The sequence below is a fragment of the Chelmon rostratus genome, chromosome 4, assembly GCF_017976325.1.
Source record: "Chelmon rostratus isolate fCheRos1 chromosome 4, fCheRos1.pri, whole genome shotgun sequence".
Lineage (NCBI taxonomy): Eukaryota > Metazoa > Chordata > Actinopteri > Chaetodontiformes > Chaetodontidae > Chelmon > Chelmon rostratus.
Window position 1 is genome coordinate 8,976,726 of NC_055661.1, and position 21,071 is coordinate 8,997,796.

General features: G+C 40.4%; 1 protein-coding gene across 1 annotated transcript; it reads left to right on the forward strand.

The window, feature by feature from the left end:
* Positions 1-16,704: 16,704 nt before the first annotated feature.
* On the forward strand, positions 16,705-20,739 carry pdcb (phosducin b). The gene is made up of 4 exons (XM_041934940.1): positions 16,705-16,764; positions 17,982-18,043; positions 18,775-18,923; positions 19,176-20,739. Exons 2-4 carry the CDS (start codon positions 17,998-18,000, stop codon positions 19,689-19,691), a joined length of 711 nt encoding a protein of 236 aa, XP_041790874.1. The 5' UTR covers positions 16,705-16,764; positions 17,982-17,997; the 3' UTR covers positions 19,692-20,739.
* The last annotated feature ends 332 nt before the right edge of the window (positions 20,740-21,071 follow it).

Consider the following 21,071-nt stretch of genomic DNA (forward strand, 5'->3'; position numbering starts at 1 on the left):
TAGAAATCAGCTGACGTTGTTCTCATTTTCACTTTGTGGCTGTGATTTTGCTCTGATATAAACCCTCTGAATGACACTGCAGGAGCAAAAAGGCTTTTCCTTCCTAAGAAGCAAAGTAGTAAAAGTGCTGGGTCTAAAGCACATAGCAGATTCTATCAATGGTTGGATTAATATCATTTTGAAAAAGAGTTTAATCAGTTTTCTGTAAACGTCATAAGTTTCCTAGACTGGAGGTATGGCAACTGCAAGAAACAAATCCAAAATGAATTTTCCAAACCTATGAAGGCAGACTATTACAGTGCAGTCTGCTGACAGTCAGTCACTATAGCTGATTTTATTTTGTATCTTTTTTATTGCCAATTTGTCCATTACCCAGTGTGGGGTTAAATAAAGTCTCATCTTAGGTTCAGGCTGCACCCCACCCCTCATCCGATGTCAGCTGGATGGAGAATTAATATAATGCACTCTCAAGAGTGAACCTTCATGCTCAAACTCAAACGCTGTAGTTACGCACACTTACGCTTTGTACAAACATGTTCTTATCTACAGGCACTAAAGTGCAAGTGAACAGCAGACGATGAACAACGAACACTTATCTTTGCAACAAGATTAATGTCATTGATATGAAACAACCAAATGAGCTTCATCTTCAGCGCAACTCATCTAGTCGCGTTTGAGGAGTCCTTTTATTCTTAACCTGCATGTATTACCACCCTCGACACTCACACACACTTAGACCCGTTTGTGTAGCGGAAGAGCTTTCACTTTTCAGCACATCAGATAAAGCGTGTAGACACTTGTCAGGCATGAGCAGGTCTGCATATGTGAGGCAACAAGGCATGATCACCTGGGTCACAAGTTTGCTGTGGTGAGATAAGTAATCAGGAATTTCTCACTGAAACCTTCCCTTTCCCTTTGAGGGTACATCTGTTAATTAAATGGTGATTATCAGTTCATATTCCTCAGGCAAAGGGTGAGTGTCCTTGAACACTACCACAGTATATTCCCAGCAACAGTTTCTGTGTACCACTTCTGTTTTGATATAAGTTTTTGCTGATTTTGGGTAACTAACATAACACATGTGACACCGTTTGTATCAAAGCAGAAAAGGACCATGTAGGTGGCGTTCACTGGTGTTACACACGTCTCTAAAACTTTCCACTGGTTGGGGTAGGCATTGCCGGGAAAATGTGCAGAGGGATAAAATGAGGTTTTTACTGTATATGAGGTGTGAAGCTTAGCGTCTAGTCCAAAAGCGAGCAGGAAACTTGCCTCAGCAGTATAGGCTGGAAGCGCAACAGAGGGCGAGAGTTATTTTTTCGAGGGTGCCCAGTCCAAAACAAGCAAGATGGAAGGAATGTTGACGTGACTGGCGGCACAGAGTGGTGAGTCAGGCCGCCGGGCATCATCCCTTCTAAACACAGACAATGACAAGCTAAATTTTCCCATCCATTCACACGTTTCTCACAACCGATACAGAGAGCACATTTACTCCCTCCCCTCGCGCTGGAACGATCCGAGTCTTGAACACAAAACCACACACAGAAGCGAGGAAATCACATTAATTAAGTCATGTGCATCAGTTGTCATCTCAGCTGAACCTGATGGCCAGTTCCTCCTCCATCTCATAATCGTTGTCCGGTAGTTCAAAGGGACAGGCGTAGGATTCCCCGTCAGAGGGACTTGGACCATCACGGCATGAAAATGACCTAATTGTGTGTGCATATTATTTGTTTTCCCCACTGTCAGTCGCCCGAGGGTGAGTAGTATTATTCCATTGTGCATCAATGTGTGGCATGCTCAGATCCTGGTCTATGAGATAGAGCAGGGGGAGCACATCTTGCTTTGTGCGGGTGTAATGAGGATGAGCAGGCCGTGGGCCCTGGTGTGGGAGAAGATCAGGAGACTTCAGTGTGTGTTTTCCCTCTGACCGCTTCTAGACCTCTCTGGAACCAGACCCAGTGTGGAGGCCCTGATCCGAGTCTCGGTTACGTGACGCCTTGCAGGTGGCAGGAACTGGGGTCAACTGGCAGCTGCCGCCAGCAACCTCTGCACGAGAAGCACTGGCACTGACCCACTGGAAGCCACTTGTCACTTCACAATCACAAATGTAAGTTGTCTGAGAGTACACAGTTTTGCTGTTGTGCGACTGTGCCAGACCAACTGAAAATCAAGAAAATGACAATTTTGAAAACACAGTGTTGAATGTTAAATTCTCAAACTTATAATCCATTTGGTTCTGTTACACAGACTTAATGTATAAACAGAAATATCATCAGTTGATTGAAAGAGTACTTCACAATTTGACATTCAAAAAAGGGGATCCAAATTGCACTTGTCGAAACCCGGTGTCTCCATTACCCACAATGCAACTCAACTGCAGACAATTTGGTGAGGTTATGCTCGAAGCAGCTAGCCTGAGGCAGAGGTGAGGAGTAGGCCACAGGGGTCTGGTGAGCTGACTTCATGATAACACCTCACCCAAAGGTTTCTTTCTGACACTGAGGGAATTGATCAGATTTCACACTGCTCCCTCCGTAGCCACAAAGGCTTAATACAACGTTTTTCACATATACAATACGACTCCCAAAGACCTGTTAACAGACTTTCATGTGCAAAATCAGTTCCCCTAAAAGGTCACTGGGTCCAAATAACCATATTTTTGTTCGGGTAAACAAACAGACAGTAACACAAAAACAACACAGCACAAACCACACTGCTGTGTTATATTGTGTTATATTGAGCCACAACAGGGTTTTAGTGTGGTGAAACTGGCATTGAGTTTTGATGAGTTGAGTTGAGTCTCGCTGTATAAAATGATGAGGTGGTTGCTCCCTCTGTGCTGAGAACTGGAGCCGTGTTTCGGTAAATGTGCTGAGAAAAACTGATAATTACAGCCCAGGTTATAGTGGCTGCAATTTTCCCCAGCCAGTATCCACCCACACGTGGATGGGATGTTTTTAAGCCTTACATCCTGACATCTAATGCCGATGATGTGTAGTGTTTTTTTTTCTACCGGTGGGGCAACTGTGCCACAGGTGAGATCTCCATATGTCATTGTCAGTGATGTCATTCTTTCGAAATCATAATGGTATCGCTTGCCTCTTGACACACTCACAACATTTTCTTCATACTTTCCACGCAATAGTTTAGCTCACAGCTACTGTTGTCAGGAAAAGCCCAGGCCACATGAGATGTTGTTGTCAGGTAAGATTCCCAATAAACCCACGGGATGTTTTTTCTTTGAGTGTATGTCTGTCGACTGTCACTGTGATCAATCACCCCTGAGAACCTCCTCATTAAAAAGTTCCTGGAGGCAGAAAGATAAGTCAGGAAGCTGGGACTAAACAGTAAATGTGCAATTATGGTGATTCCATAGGATATACAGTAAGAGGAAGGAAGGCAGGGAAGTACAAGAGATCCCCCACCACACACACACACACACACACACAATGAGACATTGTGCAAGTAAGAGGAAGAGAAGACTGATGATTCATCTTCATCTATGTGTTTACACCCATTTGCTTTGAGTTGCTTTTGCTTCCACAAGATTGACCTTTGTAGCATCAGGTGAAAAATACACTGAATTCTGATCTAATCGTGGAAATCTACCACTGAGTCAACTATCGTGCAGCTTATTAAGGGCAGTGCAGGTCAATTCTCTTTATTACTCTTTATAAACAAGGATGTATTGGCAATTCTCTATAGCTGCTTAATTATTAACATTAAATCAGGAAGTAATTGATCCATGTGTCACCTAAACAAATATCCACCAGCTGAAAACAAACACTGAAAATAAGGCTGTCTGTGCTAAGAAAGTCAACCATAGAAACAAAGGAAAGAATAACAAGAGAAAGACAGATCTAGTTTAGTCTAAAGAAACAAATAAACGAGGGGCAAAGACAGTCCAGGTCTAGCACTCTCGTCCTGACCCTCACGCTCTGTATGTCTCTGTGACTTTCGGCGAAGAGGAATGCCTGGCGCCTGATAGTTTCTGTTTCCGACAGACGTTTCATCTGACTGGTACTTTACAGGAACATCCCTTAGATAGAAACCACGTACGGCATGTGTAACATAGCCTTGTAAGGCGGCACAGGGGCGAAGAGTCCTTCTCCGTCTACAGCACGACATCACAGGATGACAAAAACAACAAAATAAAAACAGAAAACAGCTGTTAAAATGTCAGGTGTCACACACACACTCTGTCATATCACATCATCGACACATACTCACTCATAACACACACTCATCAATCAGACACACACACGCATCGCTGTCATACATCATATCAAACCATTTGACGGCCTGAAGAAGCTGACACAGCAGATGACATCACATACCAAAGACGTTACAGAGGATCTTTTTTCATCTAACTCTCGGATCTGCACACAATCAGTTTACCAAACGATACCAAAGAGGGGAGCTGCTGACTGGTTTTTTTTTTTTTTTTTTTTTTTTTGGGGGGGGTTATTATGGGGTTTAGAACTCTCTTTTTTGCTGATTTGATTTTTTTTTAAAGGTAATTTGAACAGAAAAACTGTTCTATTGTATCAACACCAAAATGCATATTCAGCACTGCAGGACTGAAGTACACTTTTCAATTTTAAATGAATAAAAAAAAAAACAACAAAACACAGCTACCATCACCAAAAAACTTTGCAAGGGCTTGGCAGACGACTCACAAACAATTTGTGCGAGCGTGCTGTGTTTTTTTGTCAAGTAGGAACCAAAATCTGGTGCAAGTGGTGCAAGTGGGCGTGGCTTATCACACATTGAGTCATAACTCAAGATGCTCTGAGCAATCCTGAATAAACTCTGATACCCTGAGCTATCTCCTCGACAGCAAGCACAACAGTCACGCTGTATCACTGAAATATCTCCTCCCAGAACTTATGCAGTTCGGATTCCCATCCTCTGACATAGCTGCCTTTTTTGCTTGTGGGCCAAGCCCCTGCATCCACTTTTTGATGCAAAGCTAATCTAATCACATACTGGTCAACATTTCCTTAATACACAGACATGAGAGTGTTGCAGTAGCATGCATATTTCTGAAAATGCTGAACTATTCCTTCAAGTCTACCTTGTTACTAATGTTTTTGCAGAACAAGGTTTTTTAAACACAAGATAAAGCCATATGATTTTTAACGGTGTTCCCTGTTGCTGATATTGCAACATTTATTTGTCCACTGACAGCTGAGGCAACGATTGCGTTTTCATCAAATGAAGCAATCACACACACGCACACTGATGCAGACAGGTGATCTCATGTGTCATTCTAGTGAAGGAGGTGATCACCTCTTGTCACACACAGACTTTGGTATCAGTGTCTGTAGCTTTCTCACACATCACTCTAGTGACTAACAAGTTAGAGTTCACTTGTAACATGTGAGTTATTCGATTGGACGTTTTCGAAAGCTTTCCCATGTTAGTAATATATTGTCTCGAGCTCTCATACCTTGACACACCTTGCATATCTGTCATATCTGGTTGCTCAGCCCTTTCCCTTGTTCGTCTCTGCCTTCCACATACAATAAGTTGCTTTGGAAACATTATTTGGCATAACAAACAAACAATTACTAAAGTAATGAGCTGTGGTTTATTGATTTATGGGAATGAAATGTGACAATTGTTTCTTTGTCAGTGCGCACAGGTGGAAGCAGATGATACAGGTGCAAGGGGAGCAGCCATAAACACTCGAACACTGTATCAGATTATGAGTACTGACTGCATATGAACACCAGCTTATGACAACTGCCATGTGATTCACATTTGTAATAATTCAGTAAATGTACTCCTGGTTAGACAATCTCTCAGTACTTTTCCCTTTCAAAGAATAGAACACATGTTTCTCATTTCATCTCTCCCAGGACATCTAAGTGAGATAACATGTTTGTGTCTGTTGGAGAGCTTGTGTGGATCAGTCTCCACAGGGATCCAGAACTTGGCAGCACAGAAGCGCTTTCACAATTTCATTCACATGAAGAGACTGTCACATTTAGGAGAAGTCTTTGTTGTCATCATTACCTTTCATTGTTTTTCCTTTTAAAGTTGCTTTACCATCAGTCACATCATGTTGTTACATGACATTGGACACTGGGGTTGGTACAGATGAACGCTTTAAACCACAGGTGACCTCATCTTCATAGAAGGATGCTCTGTCTGGCATGATTGTGTTTCTAAAAACAGCATTGTTTTTTGCAAATTATGAACCAATAGAAATGAAACTTAGAATGCGATTGCATACTGACAGAAACATCGCTCTCCCTGAAGCAATACTTCATCAGAATCTTGTCAAAGTATGTATTTGCTGCAACTGTGTTTCCAAGAAATTGAGTTTTTATACAACCAATTTGCAGCAGATATATCATGTGTACAGCTTCTATAAATGTAATTTCTTAACATCTTGCAAAAGTGTTGATACTGAACATTAAAATAGCAAAATAGTGAAGTTAAATCCTCATTGACACAGGGTTTCATTTGTTTCCCATCCAAAATATTCGATCTTGCAACAGAATATCTGCAGGTATGTCATGTTGACTTATGAGGACTTGAAGCACTTTAACCGAAGCCATGACTGCCTTTATTTACAAAAATTTTACTGCCTATAAACAAAATTCAGGCAGCTATTATGTTTGCCATCACAGCGTCATTATAGGAGAACAATTTGGTGACGTATACACGTCATTTCCAGGAGTCAGGGTTGATTTGATGATAAAAGGACCACTAAAGCAGCACCATATGAACCACTGACCATTGATGGTGGGATGGTGGCTGTCTCAAGTCAACGGGGTTAAAGTTTTTGTGATTTGGATGCAAAACAGGAACCAGCAAAAGTTTCCAGAGCTCACCTTTTTCTCTCCATGCTTTCTATGCTTTACCTTTTATGTGAGTCAAGTGCGTAATAACTGCCTTTTTTATTTTTAACTATCCCTTTGCTCTAAGCTCCAATTATGGACCAGTTTGATGGATTGAGCCTATCCCTCATTGCTTTCTTTCTTAGAAATACAAAAAGTCAGCCTGCAGTGCTGTAGTTAACAGTACAGACATGAAACTGAGATATCCACATTTAGAGAAGATTGCCACTAAACTAGGAATGGCATGGGAATCTCCAAGTAAATACTAAATTACATCTTTTTTTCCACCTGTCCTTGCTTCTCCTTTTTTTATCACGCTTACCAACAGACTCTGTGGGTGAAACTGTTGATATGCGAAGGTTTTAAAAACCAGGATACTTTTGCAGTTGTTAGTTTTACATCCCTGACTCATGTGGCCTCTTTGAAACACTCTTGATAACAATTTAGGGTGAATTTTCCTTTGAATGTAAATGGAGCAGTCCTTTACTTAAGTAAACATAGCCACACTGTAAAATACCCCATTTTACAGTGTGATATTTTATACAGTGTGTAACTGCACACTGTGTTTACACACTGTACTTTTATCTGACATTGCAGGTGAAAGTCCTGCATTCAAAATTTTACAGTAAGTATTTTCAGCAAAATGTACTCAAAGTATAAACTCAAAGTTCTTCATGGAGAATATGCTTTTTACACTATTATGTATTGTTTTTATTAGATGCATTGATAAGCATTTTCATGATATATCAATCAAGTTGGAGGCATTTTATATACTGTATACTGTTTGTACTCTGGTTTTAGTTCCATAACAATACAGCTTCAGATTTTGTAAACTCAAATTTGTACTTTAGTGCATTATTTGGTAGTGTTCCACAGGTTTCTAGATTGTCTATATCAGCAATAATGAAACTAGCAGATGGTGTGTGTAGTGTGGTTACAGTGGCTACCTGTACCTGTATGTCACAAGATGTTGCAGTATTATACCATCACTAGTAATTAAAACCTGCTGAATTAAGAAATATAAACAAGGACCACACACCACTCAATATCACAATCTTGTCAATGTTGTAGTTTAATTCAAAATGAGGTGTTAACAATGGGAATGTACCCTAAAAACAACAACAAAAAAAAGACAACTGGCTGCAAATAAAAGCTTTAGACATTGCACAAGTGCTGGATCTTTTTGACAAAAATTAGAAGACACCTGTTTGAGGTTAGCTCTCCTGTCCTGAAAACTCAGCATTGCATGGTCTACTGTGACTTTCTCAGAAATCAGGACAAGGAAATTGGTAACAATGAGTAACAGTATCGATGAGATCTTCCTGATGGACATGCAGGATGACAAACCATGTTCGTCACATCTACAGGTAACTGCAAGTTCAGTGTCTTTCTCCAGAAATCTGCATAAGGTTTGTCCTGCGACCTTCCCCAAACAGAAGCTGCTGCCAAAGTTTCCATGACATGTGTGATGTGTTGTCACAACATGTCAGGTGACATCGTGCTCTCCGCTCTAAGCATGTCATCATAGCGCAAAAATACACTTCCTCGTGTTTCCTTGGATTGTAACAGAGGGATGTGTCTGTGTTGTCATACAGGCATAACTCACACACAAGCCCGTCATTTTCTCAAAGTCAAGCTTGTTCTCAGATTACAATTGAAGAATTACCAAAATAATGGCACAACACTGTCACCCTGTATCAGTTGTTTCCTTTTATAGGATTGAAATGACACCTTTCACATTGTAAAATGTTCAGTCACCGGACAGAACAGCCCCCCAGGGTTAAAATGAGCTCGTTCACATTCACTTCACACTTTTGAACTGTTCATAGTCCCAAAAAATGAACCAGCTCACGTTCCTTCTCCCCCCTTTCTTAATGTGTTGCAAATGCTGCAGATCTCCTACAATGTAATCAAGTACAAGTCTGGTGTACTTGGTAGCATGTAACTAAGTACATTTACTCAAGTACCGTTCTTAGGTACAAATTCAAGGCACTTATAATTTACTTTATACTTCAACTTTATACTTCTATGTCTCTACATCTCAGAGGGAAACATTGGCATTTTTTACTCCATTACATTTGTCTAATAGTTTTAGTTACTGGTCACTTTCCAGATTACAATTTTTCATACCCTTCCTGTCCAGTGAAACCCACGTATCTCCAACTTTTCTGATAAACTTAAAGACTAAAGGACTTTCTGAAGTTAAATAAACTAAACACCCTCTTGGATTGAAAAAATGAAAGTCAGAAAAATGCAGTCAGAAAGCACAAGGAAAAAAAAAGTCAGTTTCAATGTTCATCATAATGAACTAACATCCCGGTGGATGGACAGACCAAACACCTGTGAGCTGGATCAGCTCCATCCTTCCTTCTTCTGTCTTTTTGTGCAGTTTATTTAATGGACTATTTCCAGCCAAGGTTGAATCTTTTTATTATTGCTGTGAATGTGGTCGCATGTGAAATAACAACTAACATAGCATCAAATATAACAGACAGAAAATCTATCTGACCCGTGGGTGTAGTTTTTGAATATCTAAGTTGTGTGTGTATTAACACAGCGGTCTCGAAAGGAGCTCCTCATTATTGAATCGATGATGTAGTGCTTGAGAAAACACAAAGGAAATCCTCAGCAGTTGTCTGCATGTTTACAGTGAATGAGTCATTGTAAGCTCGAGGCTGCGAGTAAACCCCTTTAGTCTGAGGGGGGAGTCAGCAGGCGGAGGAGGTGAAGGTGGAAGTGAGAGACAAGCGGAAGGGGAGTGGTGGGAGGTGAGGCGAATGACAGCTGGTTTCTGTCCAGGACATACTACACTCACCTAGAGCATGCGTATAGTATGTTAAACACGCTTATATAGAAGTACATTTGGAAGAGTTTCAATCAATAAAGAAAAGTACAATAGATTTAAGATCCGGTGTTCAGTAAGTTTCTTCAACTTCCCAACAAAAAACCAAGAAAACTCTGGTGCAGCTGTTTTTTTGCTGTTGTTATTATTCTCTCATCCTTTTTGTTTGGAGATCTGTGTGGCATATCGAGGTCCAGATGTGATTTGTTGTGTTTGACATACTTTTACAGTAGTGAAGCGCAGAGCCTAAAGTATCAGGTGTATCAGAGTTTGCCAAATGAACAAGGCTCAATCAAAACATGACACTTTAGCACTTAATCATCATCTGATGTTTCGTCTGGGGCTCCAGACATGTGACTGACAGAGATCCTGACTCGCGGCTGGCTTGAGCTGCTCTAAGTCACTCTGAGGTGATAATGTTTGTCGTTGTGATGATCGCTGAGTCACACAGGAAGTGGAGGTTGTAGCAAGGAGCATTTTGTTATTACTGCATTTCAAAAGCCCGGAAGTATTTATGTCTAATGATCCAATGACACACCAAACCATATTTTGTATTTGTTTGTTGAAACTTTATTATTAAAAGCACTGTGTTGCTTTGCTTGATTACTACACAATTAACTAAAGCTGAAACAAGTGATTAATTGGTCACTCTGCAAAAAGACTGATCCATCGGCTATTTTGATAACTGACTAATCAGATATGCTCTGGTTCTGTGCTTGTCAAATGTAAGGATTTGCTGATTTATACTATCTATAATTGTAGATTGAATCTTGGTTTTTGGTTGCACAGGTATTGTCTCTTCAGACAAAAAGTGCAAATGAGCCCTACAATAATCATCTTCAAAGCACTGCAAATAATCACGCAACTTTTTAATTTAATTTTTGAGCTTTCGCCTGGTTTTATCTGTCCTATTCTTTAACTGTGCGCTCCATGTTAACTGATTTGTTCCAGTTATCTTTTTAGCTTTCTCGATTTCAAAATGCTTTAATCTGAATTTACTCACTGTGTAACCTTGATTTTATTTGTATATTAACCTCGACAGTTAGTGTATAAATAAAATTCAATATTAGTGCCCTTTCATCTGCTTATATGTGAAAAAACTCCACCATGTATAGTTCCTAATAGTGAGTGTGTCAGTGTCTTGAGATAAGATGTGGATATTTGTGATTTATGACCACCTTCTCCCAGACCTGCTGCATGGTGCAGACCGGCTCTCTGTGTTCCTGCAGCTCCTCCCAGTGGCAGCTTAGAAAACATCTGAAATAAGGTGGACCACAATGTTTTGTGTGTGCGTCACTTTTTCCCCATCGGAACAAGAAAACAGTCAAGAGGGCCTCTCGGTTGAAAACAGAAACACCAACATTGCTGTGGGATGACTAATATTTATGAATGGGTCTCGATAGTAGCAGCAGTGGCTGGAGAGAGGAGGTGGGTGAGCCGCCTCGTCACTCCCTCCCTGCCTCTCTTACGCACTACTTGCTGGACAAGCTTTATTGTTGCGCAATAGCCACAAACACACTTGTATGCAGAGTGAATCAGGGGTCCCCGTGGAGACAAGGTTAAACACAAAACCACACATTGTTTCGAAAATTCAATCCATGTCTTCCTGTGGCCCATGACTTTCTCTTATTTCTCAATAAATGATCATGTCAGCGATGAGGTTGATGATGATGATGAAAGGAAAAGTACTGACCAGCGGTGTTGGGTCTTTCCATTAAAGACCATATAGTCCATATACATTGCATCAAATACACACATTGCACAGGAATGTGGTTAGAAAGACATCAAACACACACATCAGGAAAATGACTTAAAAAAATGTCTGGCAGAGTTGCATGTGAACAGGTGAAGACAATGAAGAAAACGTGTCACTTGTTCCTGCAAAGTTGTTGAAGTTATATCTCCAGAGACCTTAAGTTACACCAAGGACCGTCTATAAGGAGTTCCACAGAGGTGTGGTTCAAATTTCAGAATTAATTTTACTTATGCAAGAAAAGTATGAGAACATTGTTATTCTGTAGTTAGTGTGAGTGTGTAGAATAAATCAAGCAAAGGACAGAAACCTGCTGTTTGCAGTAATATGCTTTCCACTGTCTTATGTTCAGGTATCTGCTTGGGCGCTAAGGATTTCATTCATGACCAACTGATCAGTTGGTCATGGTGAACAATGCCTATCGCAAGTTTCCAGAGCCTTGGGGTCTTCGGAAAGTTTTGTCTTGTCATATGACACAAAGAACAGCAGCAGAAATGCACTTAGGAAAAAACTGTGAAGTTTTGGCATTTTTGCTTGAAAACCTGAATTCACTAATTGATTTATCAAATAATCATTCAAGGTCTATAAAAAAACATGAAGGAATATAATGTCATTAATTTGTTTGAGTGGAAAAAAGCTTCATGGAGCAAGCTGCAAGAAAAGATGGCAAATAACTCAACCTAGAAAATGTCTCAGTACTTTACAAAGAGATATTTTTCAGACTAAAAGAGGAAATTGTTTATGTCTTCACTGAGTTTATTTGCTCTTTGTTCCTTTCATCACGACTGCCTTCTATTCAAATGTGCTTCATCTCACCTCACCTCATGTGCAAGCAGTTTTCTTTCTTTAAAAAATGCGGATGTAAATGTAAAAGGCATGAAACAAACAGCAATGAATGGACTTCAGATCACGTTAGATCTGCATCAAACCTTGTTATAGAAACATTTAAATCCGAACGTGCATTTAAGACTGTACATGTTCCCTTTGAGCAACAGGAAAATAGAAAATATTCAGCTTCACAAAAGAAATGCAGTCCAGATTGATCTCTTATATAAGAGATCAAGTCTTACATGGACTTCTGCAGGACGTTCGTGCCATTTCACATGCAGGGAAAGCATTTGGGAAAGAGAAAGTTTTACCCATACTGAATCACTGTGGAAACAAAGGTTATTTTCTAATTTTCTCATCAGATCAGACGAATGTCCGTGCATTTCCAGTGCTCACATGCAGACACTGAGGCAGACACACACACACAGATGCATCATTCAGACAGAAAACATCCTTTTTGGGGTGAAACCATGTGGTTCTATCATGCTGTTGATTCATCCTCATCTCCATTTTGCCCATTTTAAACCAATCCTCTGCCCATCAGCACTTCATCACAATTTCCATCTGTTTGCTTCAGAGTTAACATGCACTCGATGCTGTAGGCATCCAACTAACCCCTTTAATAACTTTAGACTTCATTAATTTTATGTGTTCAAAGAAGCTGTCAGATATGGCATCTCCCCTCACTTGCCAGAACATGTAGGGAGGAAGAGAAAGGAAAGGTAGGTTGAAATGGATTTCACCAGAAAAATGTGTGTACCAAAGCAGCAAAGAGAGGAATGTGGAGGAAGGAATTTGCAGAGGCAGACTACTTGGAGCTTTTACACCTGAGTTCACCTGGCTGCAGACAATGGTAATGATTTGGGAACGTTTGGTAGAAGACATGTCAGAAAGTGTGAAAGTAGCTCCTCAGACTGTTTCAGCACTTCTGAAAGGAGTGCATTGGTCTTTACATGGCGTCATCTGTTTGGTGCTCGGTAATTCACCTCTGGACTGGACAGACGTTTGCAGGACTCGCCTCACAGTCACTTCATACGTAATTTTGGTGTGTCATATGTTTCCTTGCTCAACATGAATTGAGAAAATCATTACTCTGGTGCGAGGTGATGCAGTGAGCCTCTCTCATCAGCTTCGTTGAACTGGAAGTGAAAATTCCTGAGTCAGAGCTGCAGAAATGTGTTGGCTGTGGGCCTCTAATAAAGCAAGGCTGGACTTTCAGACGTCTCTCATAACATTGTCATAGCCTACTGCTGTCACAACAATGGAAGACTCTCAGTTCCTTCTCATAAGGGTGATTAAAGTGTCAAAGGAAAACCACATCTTGGTCAGGGCTCTGCCAGAGGAAAATTACAGGACTGTAAATGTTTTCCTTTTTACAGACCAAAAGATCAGGCCCTTACCCCATTAACCATGTCGGTCAGTGATTCTGGAAGGTTGTAGGCGTGAGAGAGCAGTAAAAAAAGGCCAACTATGAGCAGTTTAATAATAAATTGCACTTATCCTGGAATGAAACAAGCCCGTCAAGAACAAAGTGACATTGTGCCACAAGGAAGGCGTCTGATAAGGTTGGAATGTCCAGCGGGCCACCTTACCTGTGACATCCTTCTGTTAGCATTATTAAGTTAATGGTTCACAGCCTCAGGTAAAGCCATCACCCAATTTAGCTGCTCTGAACACCATCAGCTTATCTATGGTATGCACGCACACTGAGTCACCTGAAGAAAATGTGGCAAAAAGGGACTCGCCTAAAGTGTGTACAGCTAACGCGTAGGAGAGACACATTCAATTAAACACATAGCTTCTCATAGATGCAGCAGATCTGTCGATGTACATGCCCTCACTAATCTGTGTGACTCAGAGCTCACTGCAGACACCCGTAATGTGGATGTATGGAAAGCGGTGACTGGTTGTAATTGCATGCTCTCTAAAATGAGGTAACTCTATAGCCTCAGTTCCACATGCAAAGACGTCATGGAGAGTATGGTTCACATAAGAAAATCTGAGCCACTTGATACTTATAAGGTCAAAGAAAGCTGACGCACCAGTGCACACACACTCATCCATAAACACTTAATTTATCGTAAACTTCCCGATGCTGTATATCTTATTACTACTTTTTCCAAATGACCGTCAGATTTTTAAAGAGGACATGCTGCTAGAAGTAAATGCATATTTGTAAACCAAACAGAGACACACTAGTGTTCTTCAGACATGAAGAAATTAGACACAAGGAGACCTTGTATTGATGCATATATGTGCACATGTGCAAGAAAAGAATAAATTCAAGGTGTGCTGTATATCAGCTTGAGAGGACAGGATTAAATCTACAGGACTAGATACAAGGAGCTGGATATACAACAAGTAGCTACTGCATGTCTTCCCTATGTGTAAATGAAAAGACTTATCACACATAACATTATTATAAAAGCAGTTATAGTCTATTGTCAGCCAGTATCCAGCACTTTTGCTGCAAGGTCATTGTGTAAAAGTTCATCAGCTCAAAACCTTGACTGGAAACTTTTTGACAGCATAATTATTCCGTGTCCAATGAAGGCAGAAGGCTGCCCTCTAGCTTTCAAAAAAAGGTGCAAGAGAGCCGACCTGGTGTCACCCCTGATACCCAGCCAAGAGGAGTGACCCACTGATTCCTGATGATGTAACACGACGACTCTGAGTGGGGCTCAAATAGAGACCCTGCAAGCCCCCCCATGCCATGCTTCTCCAGATCTCCCATTGAGGAGTCTTTCTTCTTGGAGAGACTTCATTGTTGATGTGGCCTGCACATACTGTAGTGAAGAAATACATGTTTGAACATGTCAGTCCATCTATTCCCATTATCATCATGAAATTACATCTGTAAATATTCTGCCACAATAACAGAAAAAAAGGGTTATCTATAGATAGATAGATGGATAGATAGATGGGTAGATAGATAGATAACAGGCTAATGTTGGACTCATAGCTGTGGTTGACAGTTGTATCTTTGGAACAGAAGGTGCTAAATAAATCTGCTGAATTCCATTTTTAACAACCCGACTGCTGACTGAGAAGAATGAGACCCCACCTGACACACACGCTGTGTGTGTGCCTGAATAAAAAGTCTAGTAATCCTTTAAGCCAATAAATACAGGATGCAGACACGAAGGACAGAAGTCCTGTCCCCGAAAATATCATATGGGTGTGGAGGGCATTTACCCTTCCTATTTACTCTGCAGTGACTCAGCGCTCCGCTGAAGTGGAGCTTACAACGAGGCAAAGACAAAGAATTAGGAGTGATTGAGTTATTTCTTTTCACAACGCAGCTTGTGGAAATATACCACCTGAAATTGATTGCCTGCGTGTGTGTTGCTCTAGGGTGAAACCTGAGAATGTACACCATCAAGAAGTTGTCAGAGGAGAATATGACACTGTGCTGCCACTCAGTCCTCTAAGAGCAGAATAAAAGAGGAAAGCTGTCACACAGACCCTGGAATGTAACTAAGTACATTTTTTAAAGTACTGTACTTCATTACAATTTTGATATTCTCTGGCGGAAATATTGTACTATTTCCTATTTACAGATCAACATGAAATAGTGGATCAGTTTACAGCATACTCATTGTTATTAAATTATTTAACTGCCCATCTTGACGACATTATAAAGCTGCTTACATGTTAATCAATCGGTGATAATTCTCCAGTGAGAATAGTGATGATATAGACTGATGATATGATATTATCTGTCTTTGTTGAGATGCTTTTATACTCGCAGCAACATGAGAAATGTCTTCCTCTAGCTTTGAAGCTGCTTGTGGCGAAACATAACAGGACGGCCATAGTTTGCGAAGGGAGAGGAGACTACACTGTGATTGTTTGTGTTGAAAATAATCAACAAGCACATGATAAAGCATCACTCGACATTCCCCACCCGCAGCTAGAGGTGTTTTGTGTATTCAGAGATTCCCATCATGAGTTCACTTTCATGTGAAGCTCTATGCCTTGAAGAACTTTAAATCCCAGACAAGATCACTTTATTTTGAGAGTTCATCTCGGGGATATAGTGTCCTTTTTTGAGTTAACACTTGATGTGCAGTTTATAGTGAAATACAGCACATTAGCTCTCGGATACTGTTGAATAGAAGAGGCTCTTATCTTAACTTTCCAAAGCTGTGAAAGTCAGTGTTCTCTTCGCCTTGTCTTTTTACTTGTCCCTGCCTCTCTCTCTGCCTCTCTCTCTCTATTCTTTGTGGGCAGTCAGGCCTTTATCAAGTAGAGGCTTCTAATTCCTGAAGTGAAATCCTCTTAGGATCTATGCTCTATTTCTGTTTGGTCTGTAGGGTCTTTTTTGAAATCTCCATTAGACCAAGCTCATTGGCTGGAAAAGACACACGCATGCACAGAAAAAAGCACACCATCCAGCAACAGATAGCTTAGTGGAGCGATCAAGTGTAGACCAGAGCGAGGTTAGCTACTGACACCGAGGGAGGACTTCACTGTGACTGTGGGAGGTAAGAAAAACTCTACTGATGCATCTTGTTTTTTTTTATGGTAATTGAGTGAAATCAGCTAAAACTTTGAGTAAGAAATGAGAAGTTTAGTTTTGAATGGATGTAATCGGAGATGCATTATTGGCCTTGTATGTTTAAAATAGGTTTGAAGCTGATTTTGGGGGCCATGTTTTTTCATCTAGATACAGTAAATGAGCTTTTACGCTATTTAGGATTATGTATCATATAAAGAAGTTTTCAATAATTCTGCTGTAGTTTACTTTTTGCTTTAAAGCAAATGCTTCTGCACAGAATTAGAACAAGGGATTCTTTCTCTTCGCACTGAATTTAGTCACGGGTCTGTGTCTAATTGAAAGTCAGCTGTTTACAAGACTTTATTGTCGTGTCTCCCGCTCACACACATGCACGAACAGAATCGAAACATCTACACAAGGCTTCATTTGCTCGTGCTGGAACTAATCACGACAAATCTCCGCTTGTAGATTTGGGGGTTAGAGAGGTGGCCGCAGAGATCATTAGCCCAGATCAGCATCGTGACTGCACGCAGGAAGGAAGAGCACACTAATTGAAACACTGGGGATGGGCCAGGAGATGTTGGCTCTGCGTATGTCACGCATTGACTGGTCCAGACACTCACACCACAGACAGTGCAAAGCAGCGTGAGACCCAGAGCAAACTGAAAAGTGATGCAGATTTGCATTTTCTATATATAGATGACGAGCAATTACTCTTTATGCACACATGAAAATAAAAATAAGGAAAATATTTATAATCACCGACTTATTTCTGTTTTTTCTTTTAATATAGAAATATACACACACATGCATTGTTAGAATTAAAAATTATTACGTTATTGTTGTACCATTTGCTTTTTTTCTTTACAGTTTCATGTGTTTAGCTGTCCAACCCCATCTGTTCCATCTTAAAACAATTGCAAGCAAGATAGAGATCTGTTGCAATTCTGTAATCCTCTTAGACTGCATTAATGTAATTAAGTATCATCAGACTCACTTGGTATCCAGTAGCTGTGTCACAGTGCGAAGATTTTACATCTGTGCAGGTATCTAATGAGATTGAAAACAATGAGAACAAACAATAGCTCACCTGTGTCACAGGTCATAGTTCAAACATCAGAGGCCCTCGTCCTGCACACCGTAACTATATCACATGAACAGCCTCCTTTAACTCAGTCTGATTCTCATTTTTTTGTCTTACAGGTAGCTAACCACAAACATGTCTGACAGAACGATTGAGCTGGAGGAGACTGCGACCCACACAGGTGAGTCGATGCGTCATTTTCAAACATCTCGTGGTAACAGAGCATTGATACAGCCTGGTGGCCTTTGTTTGTTCTTGAGCCTGGTCCATCTATGTGTGAAAACGTACATTTTAGTTATTAGTCATTAAGAAATTATTTGTTTCTTTCTTTCTAATAGAATTTGCTTTAGAAATAAATTGTAAAGTGATAACATCGATTACAGAACAACTGGCTATAAACAAACAGGAAAGCAAAGCAAAGTAGAGCACATATCTGTAGAGCTTTGGCAGTTTAACTGGCACCCTAATCTTCTTTTTCTTATGCAACAGTGGTGCAATTAGTCCACTTCAAGGAGGGTTAGGATGAAGCTTTAATCCCCAAATTAGAACAGGACACAATTCCTACCAATGATTCATAGCTACATATTGTCATTATACAAAGCAATAAACCAGTCATTCAGCTCGAAATCCAAGTCAATTATGCTTGCCTTGAGAGCAAAGTTTGAGAACGTTGCATCATGAAACCAGAACCAAGTAACTCCTGCTGGACTGGAACTAAATTGTGCCAGCTTCCAACAATGTTTTCCTGTGTTTCTGTTGCCTCTATCTGCCTTTCTATTGGCTTACTAAATAGTTCAAAATACACTAATAATGAGAATAATCATCAGAATAACAAATTTTTATTATTTTATCATTTTAATAGCATTTTTCTAGATCTAATGTTTTCTAAAAGACCTTTTACCTTCTCCATAGGTCCAAAAGGAGTCATCAATGACTGGAGGAGGTTTAAGCTGGAAAGCATGGACCAGGAGAACTTGCCTCCTGCAAAAAGGGAACTGCTGAGACAAATGTCATCCCCGAGCAGACCAAAAGATGACTCCAGAGCAAACCTTAACCGCAAGGTACAACCAAACAGACCACAGTAAAGATGACAAACTTTTACTTTGGTGGACAGCCCTACATTTTAAATGAAATGTTTATGGAATGCATCTCCTGTGTGGCGTGAGCACAGATTCATGCAAACAACGATGAGAGCGTCTTGGAGTTATTTCAGAGCACTCTTGACTTAATGAACGAATGAATGGATGTATTTGCAAATAATGCAGTTCCAGCCAATATAAATTGCAACTTATGTTTTAATGTCACTTTTTCAGATGAGTGTCCAAGAGTATGAACTGCTTAAAGAGGAGGATGAGGGATGTCTAAAGAAATACAGAAAGCGGTGCATGCAGGAGATGCATGATAAACTCAGCTTTGGGCCCAAGTTTGAAGGTGTGCATGACCTGGACAGCGGAGAGGCCTTCCTAGAAGTTATAGAGAAGGAACATTACAGCACAGTGGTAGTCGTCCACATCTACAAGGTTGGGGTCAAAGGTTGTGAGGAGCTCAACAGCTGCCTTGACTGCCTGGCCACCGAGTACCCCACTGTAAAGTTCTGCAGGATTGATGCTGTCGCATCCGGTGCTGCCGAGCGGTTCTCGGATGAGGTTTTGCCTACGCTGCTGGTGTACAAGGCTGGAGAACTACTTGGGAACTTCCTCGCCTGCACGCAGCACCTAAACGAGGAGTTCTTCGCCACTGATGTGGAGGCCTTCCTCAACAGCTATGGGCTGCTGCCAGAGAAAGAGCTACCTGGTTTGGAAGATGAAGAAGAAAATGATGTAGAGTAAACAGAGTTTGGCTGCTGGAGGAGATGGGAAGCTGTCTCGGGGGGCTGGATAGAAAGCTATTAAAGACAATTTATGACATAAGACAAGTTATTTTCTTGGGCTACGGCAAATAGAAAAACCCTAACATCTCCACTAGCTCACTAGTGTTTGAAGACTGTTCTCCAAAGGAGAAATTTTACATCCAGTGGGTGAAGAAACCTCAATTTCTCAGATATGGGTGCTGTCAAATGTGAATGTGGATTAAAGTTAGGTGAGGAGATACAGCGTTTATTTATTTAATGCCCTCACCACCACCCGAACAAAAGCCAAAGCCATCAAACTGTAAATTAAAACACAGTAATTGTAATGTTTTATTTTGTAATGATAGAAAGTATTACATGCTGTATGTACTTGTATAAAATGTATTCATTCACAGATTTTTTTTTGTAGCCTTTGATTAGGTTGATCTGTACATGAGTTATTTATAAATCCAGGGTTTGATCAAGTGACATCCTCAAATGTGACACGATATTTAAACTCATGTGTACATGCAGTACTTCTGTGTGCCCGTTTTTTGCCAAAATTAAAAAAAAAGAGAGTTTGAAGAGCAAAGCACAGAAGGAACTCTTCAGACTTAAGAGGCCAAAGCACTCTGGATGTGGAAACCTCTGTGTGTAAACACACCTGGCCAGTCCAATATGACCTACCCCTGCTTCTCCAGCCAGTGTGGCGGGAGACGCATATTGTGTCTGGAAAAAGCATCCATGAGCCTCCGGTATTTTTCCATCATCAGTGAAACATCATCAGTGAGGAGTTTTCTGTGTATTTTATATTGTGAAAATGGAGAAAGTCATGGAAATACACAAAAAGGAAACTTTGGGTCTTGGGTTTTCTTAGTGTGATGTGAATCAGCCAACAAGCCCTCAACTCAGCATGATGGCCAATATCATCATCATCATCATCATCATCATCATCATCATCTCATTTGATTTTGCTAAGGATTTGGTTACTATTTTAAGTTGTGTACTGGAATATGATGAAACATAGTCTAATATACATCCTGAATGTCCTGAATAAAAATGAATATAAGAATAAAATTATGTAAAATAGTAATGTTCTGCTTTGCCTTTTATTGATTCACGATACCAGAAGGTCTGGTTATTACCTGACAACCAAATGGTGACAACAAGACTCTAAAAAAAAAATGAAGAAAGTAACCACAAGTTGCCATTTTTCCACTTTGCTTTTTGTACTGATTAATCAAATGAGACATAAAGTGCTGATTAGTGAGTTTAAGAAATGCTGGTGGGTGGATTTTTTCACCTTTGGACAGAGCCCCGTTTCCAGTCAGTCTTTGTACTAAGCTGATCTAATCAGCTGTACCTTCATATTTAGAGTACA

What these genes read in the sequence shown, in the direction of transcription:
- pdcb (XM_041934940.1), top strand. Translation starts at nt 17,998, where the DNA reads ATGTCTGACAGAACGATTGAGCTGGAGGAGACTGCGACCCACACAG. An exon ending in GGAGACTGCGACCCACACAG is followed by an intron (nt 18,044 to 18,774) that starts GTGAGTCGATGC and finishes CCTTCTCCATAG; the next exon opens with GTCCAAAAGGAGTCATCAAT. An exon ending in GAGCAAACCTTAACCGCAAG is followed by an intron (nt 18,924 to 19,175) that starts GTACAACCAAAC and finishes TCACTTTTTCAG; the next exon opens with ATGAGTGTCCAAGAGTATGA.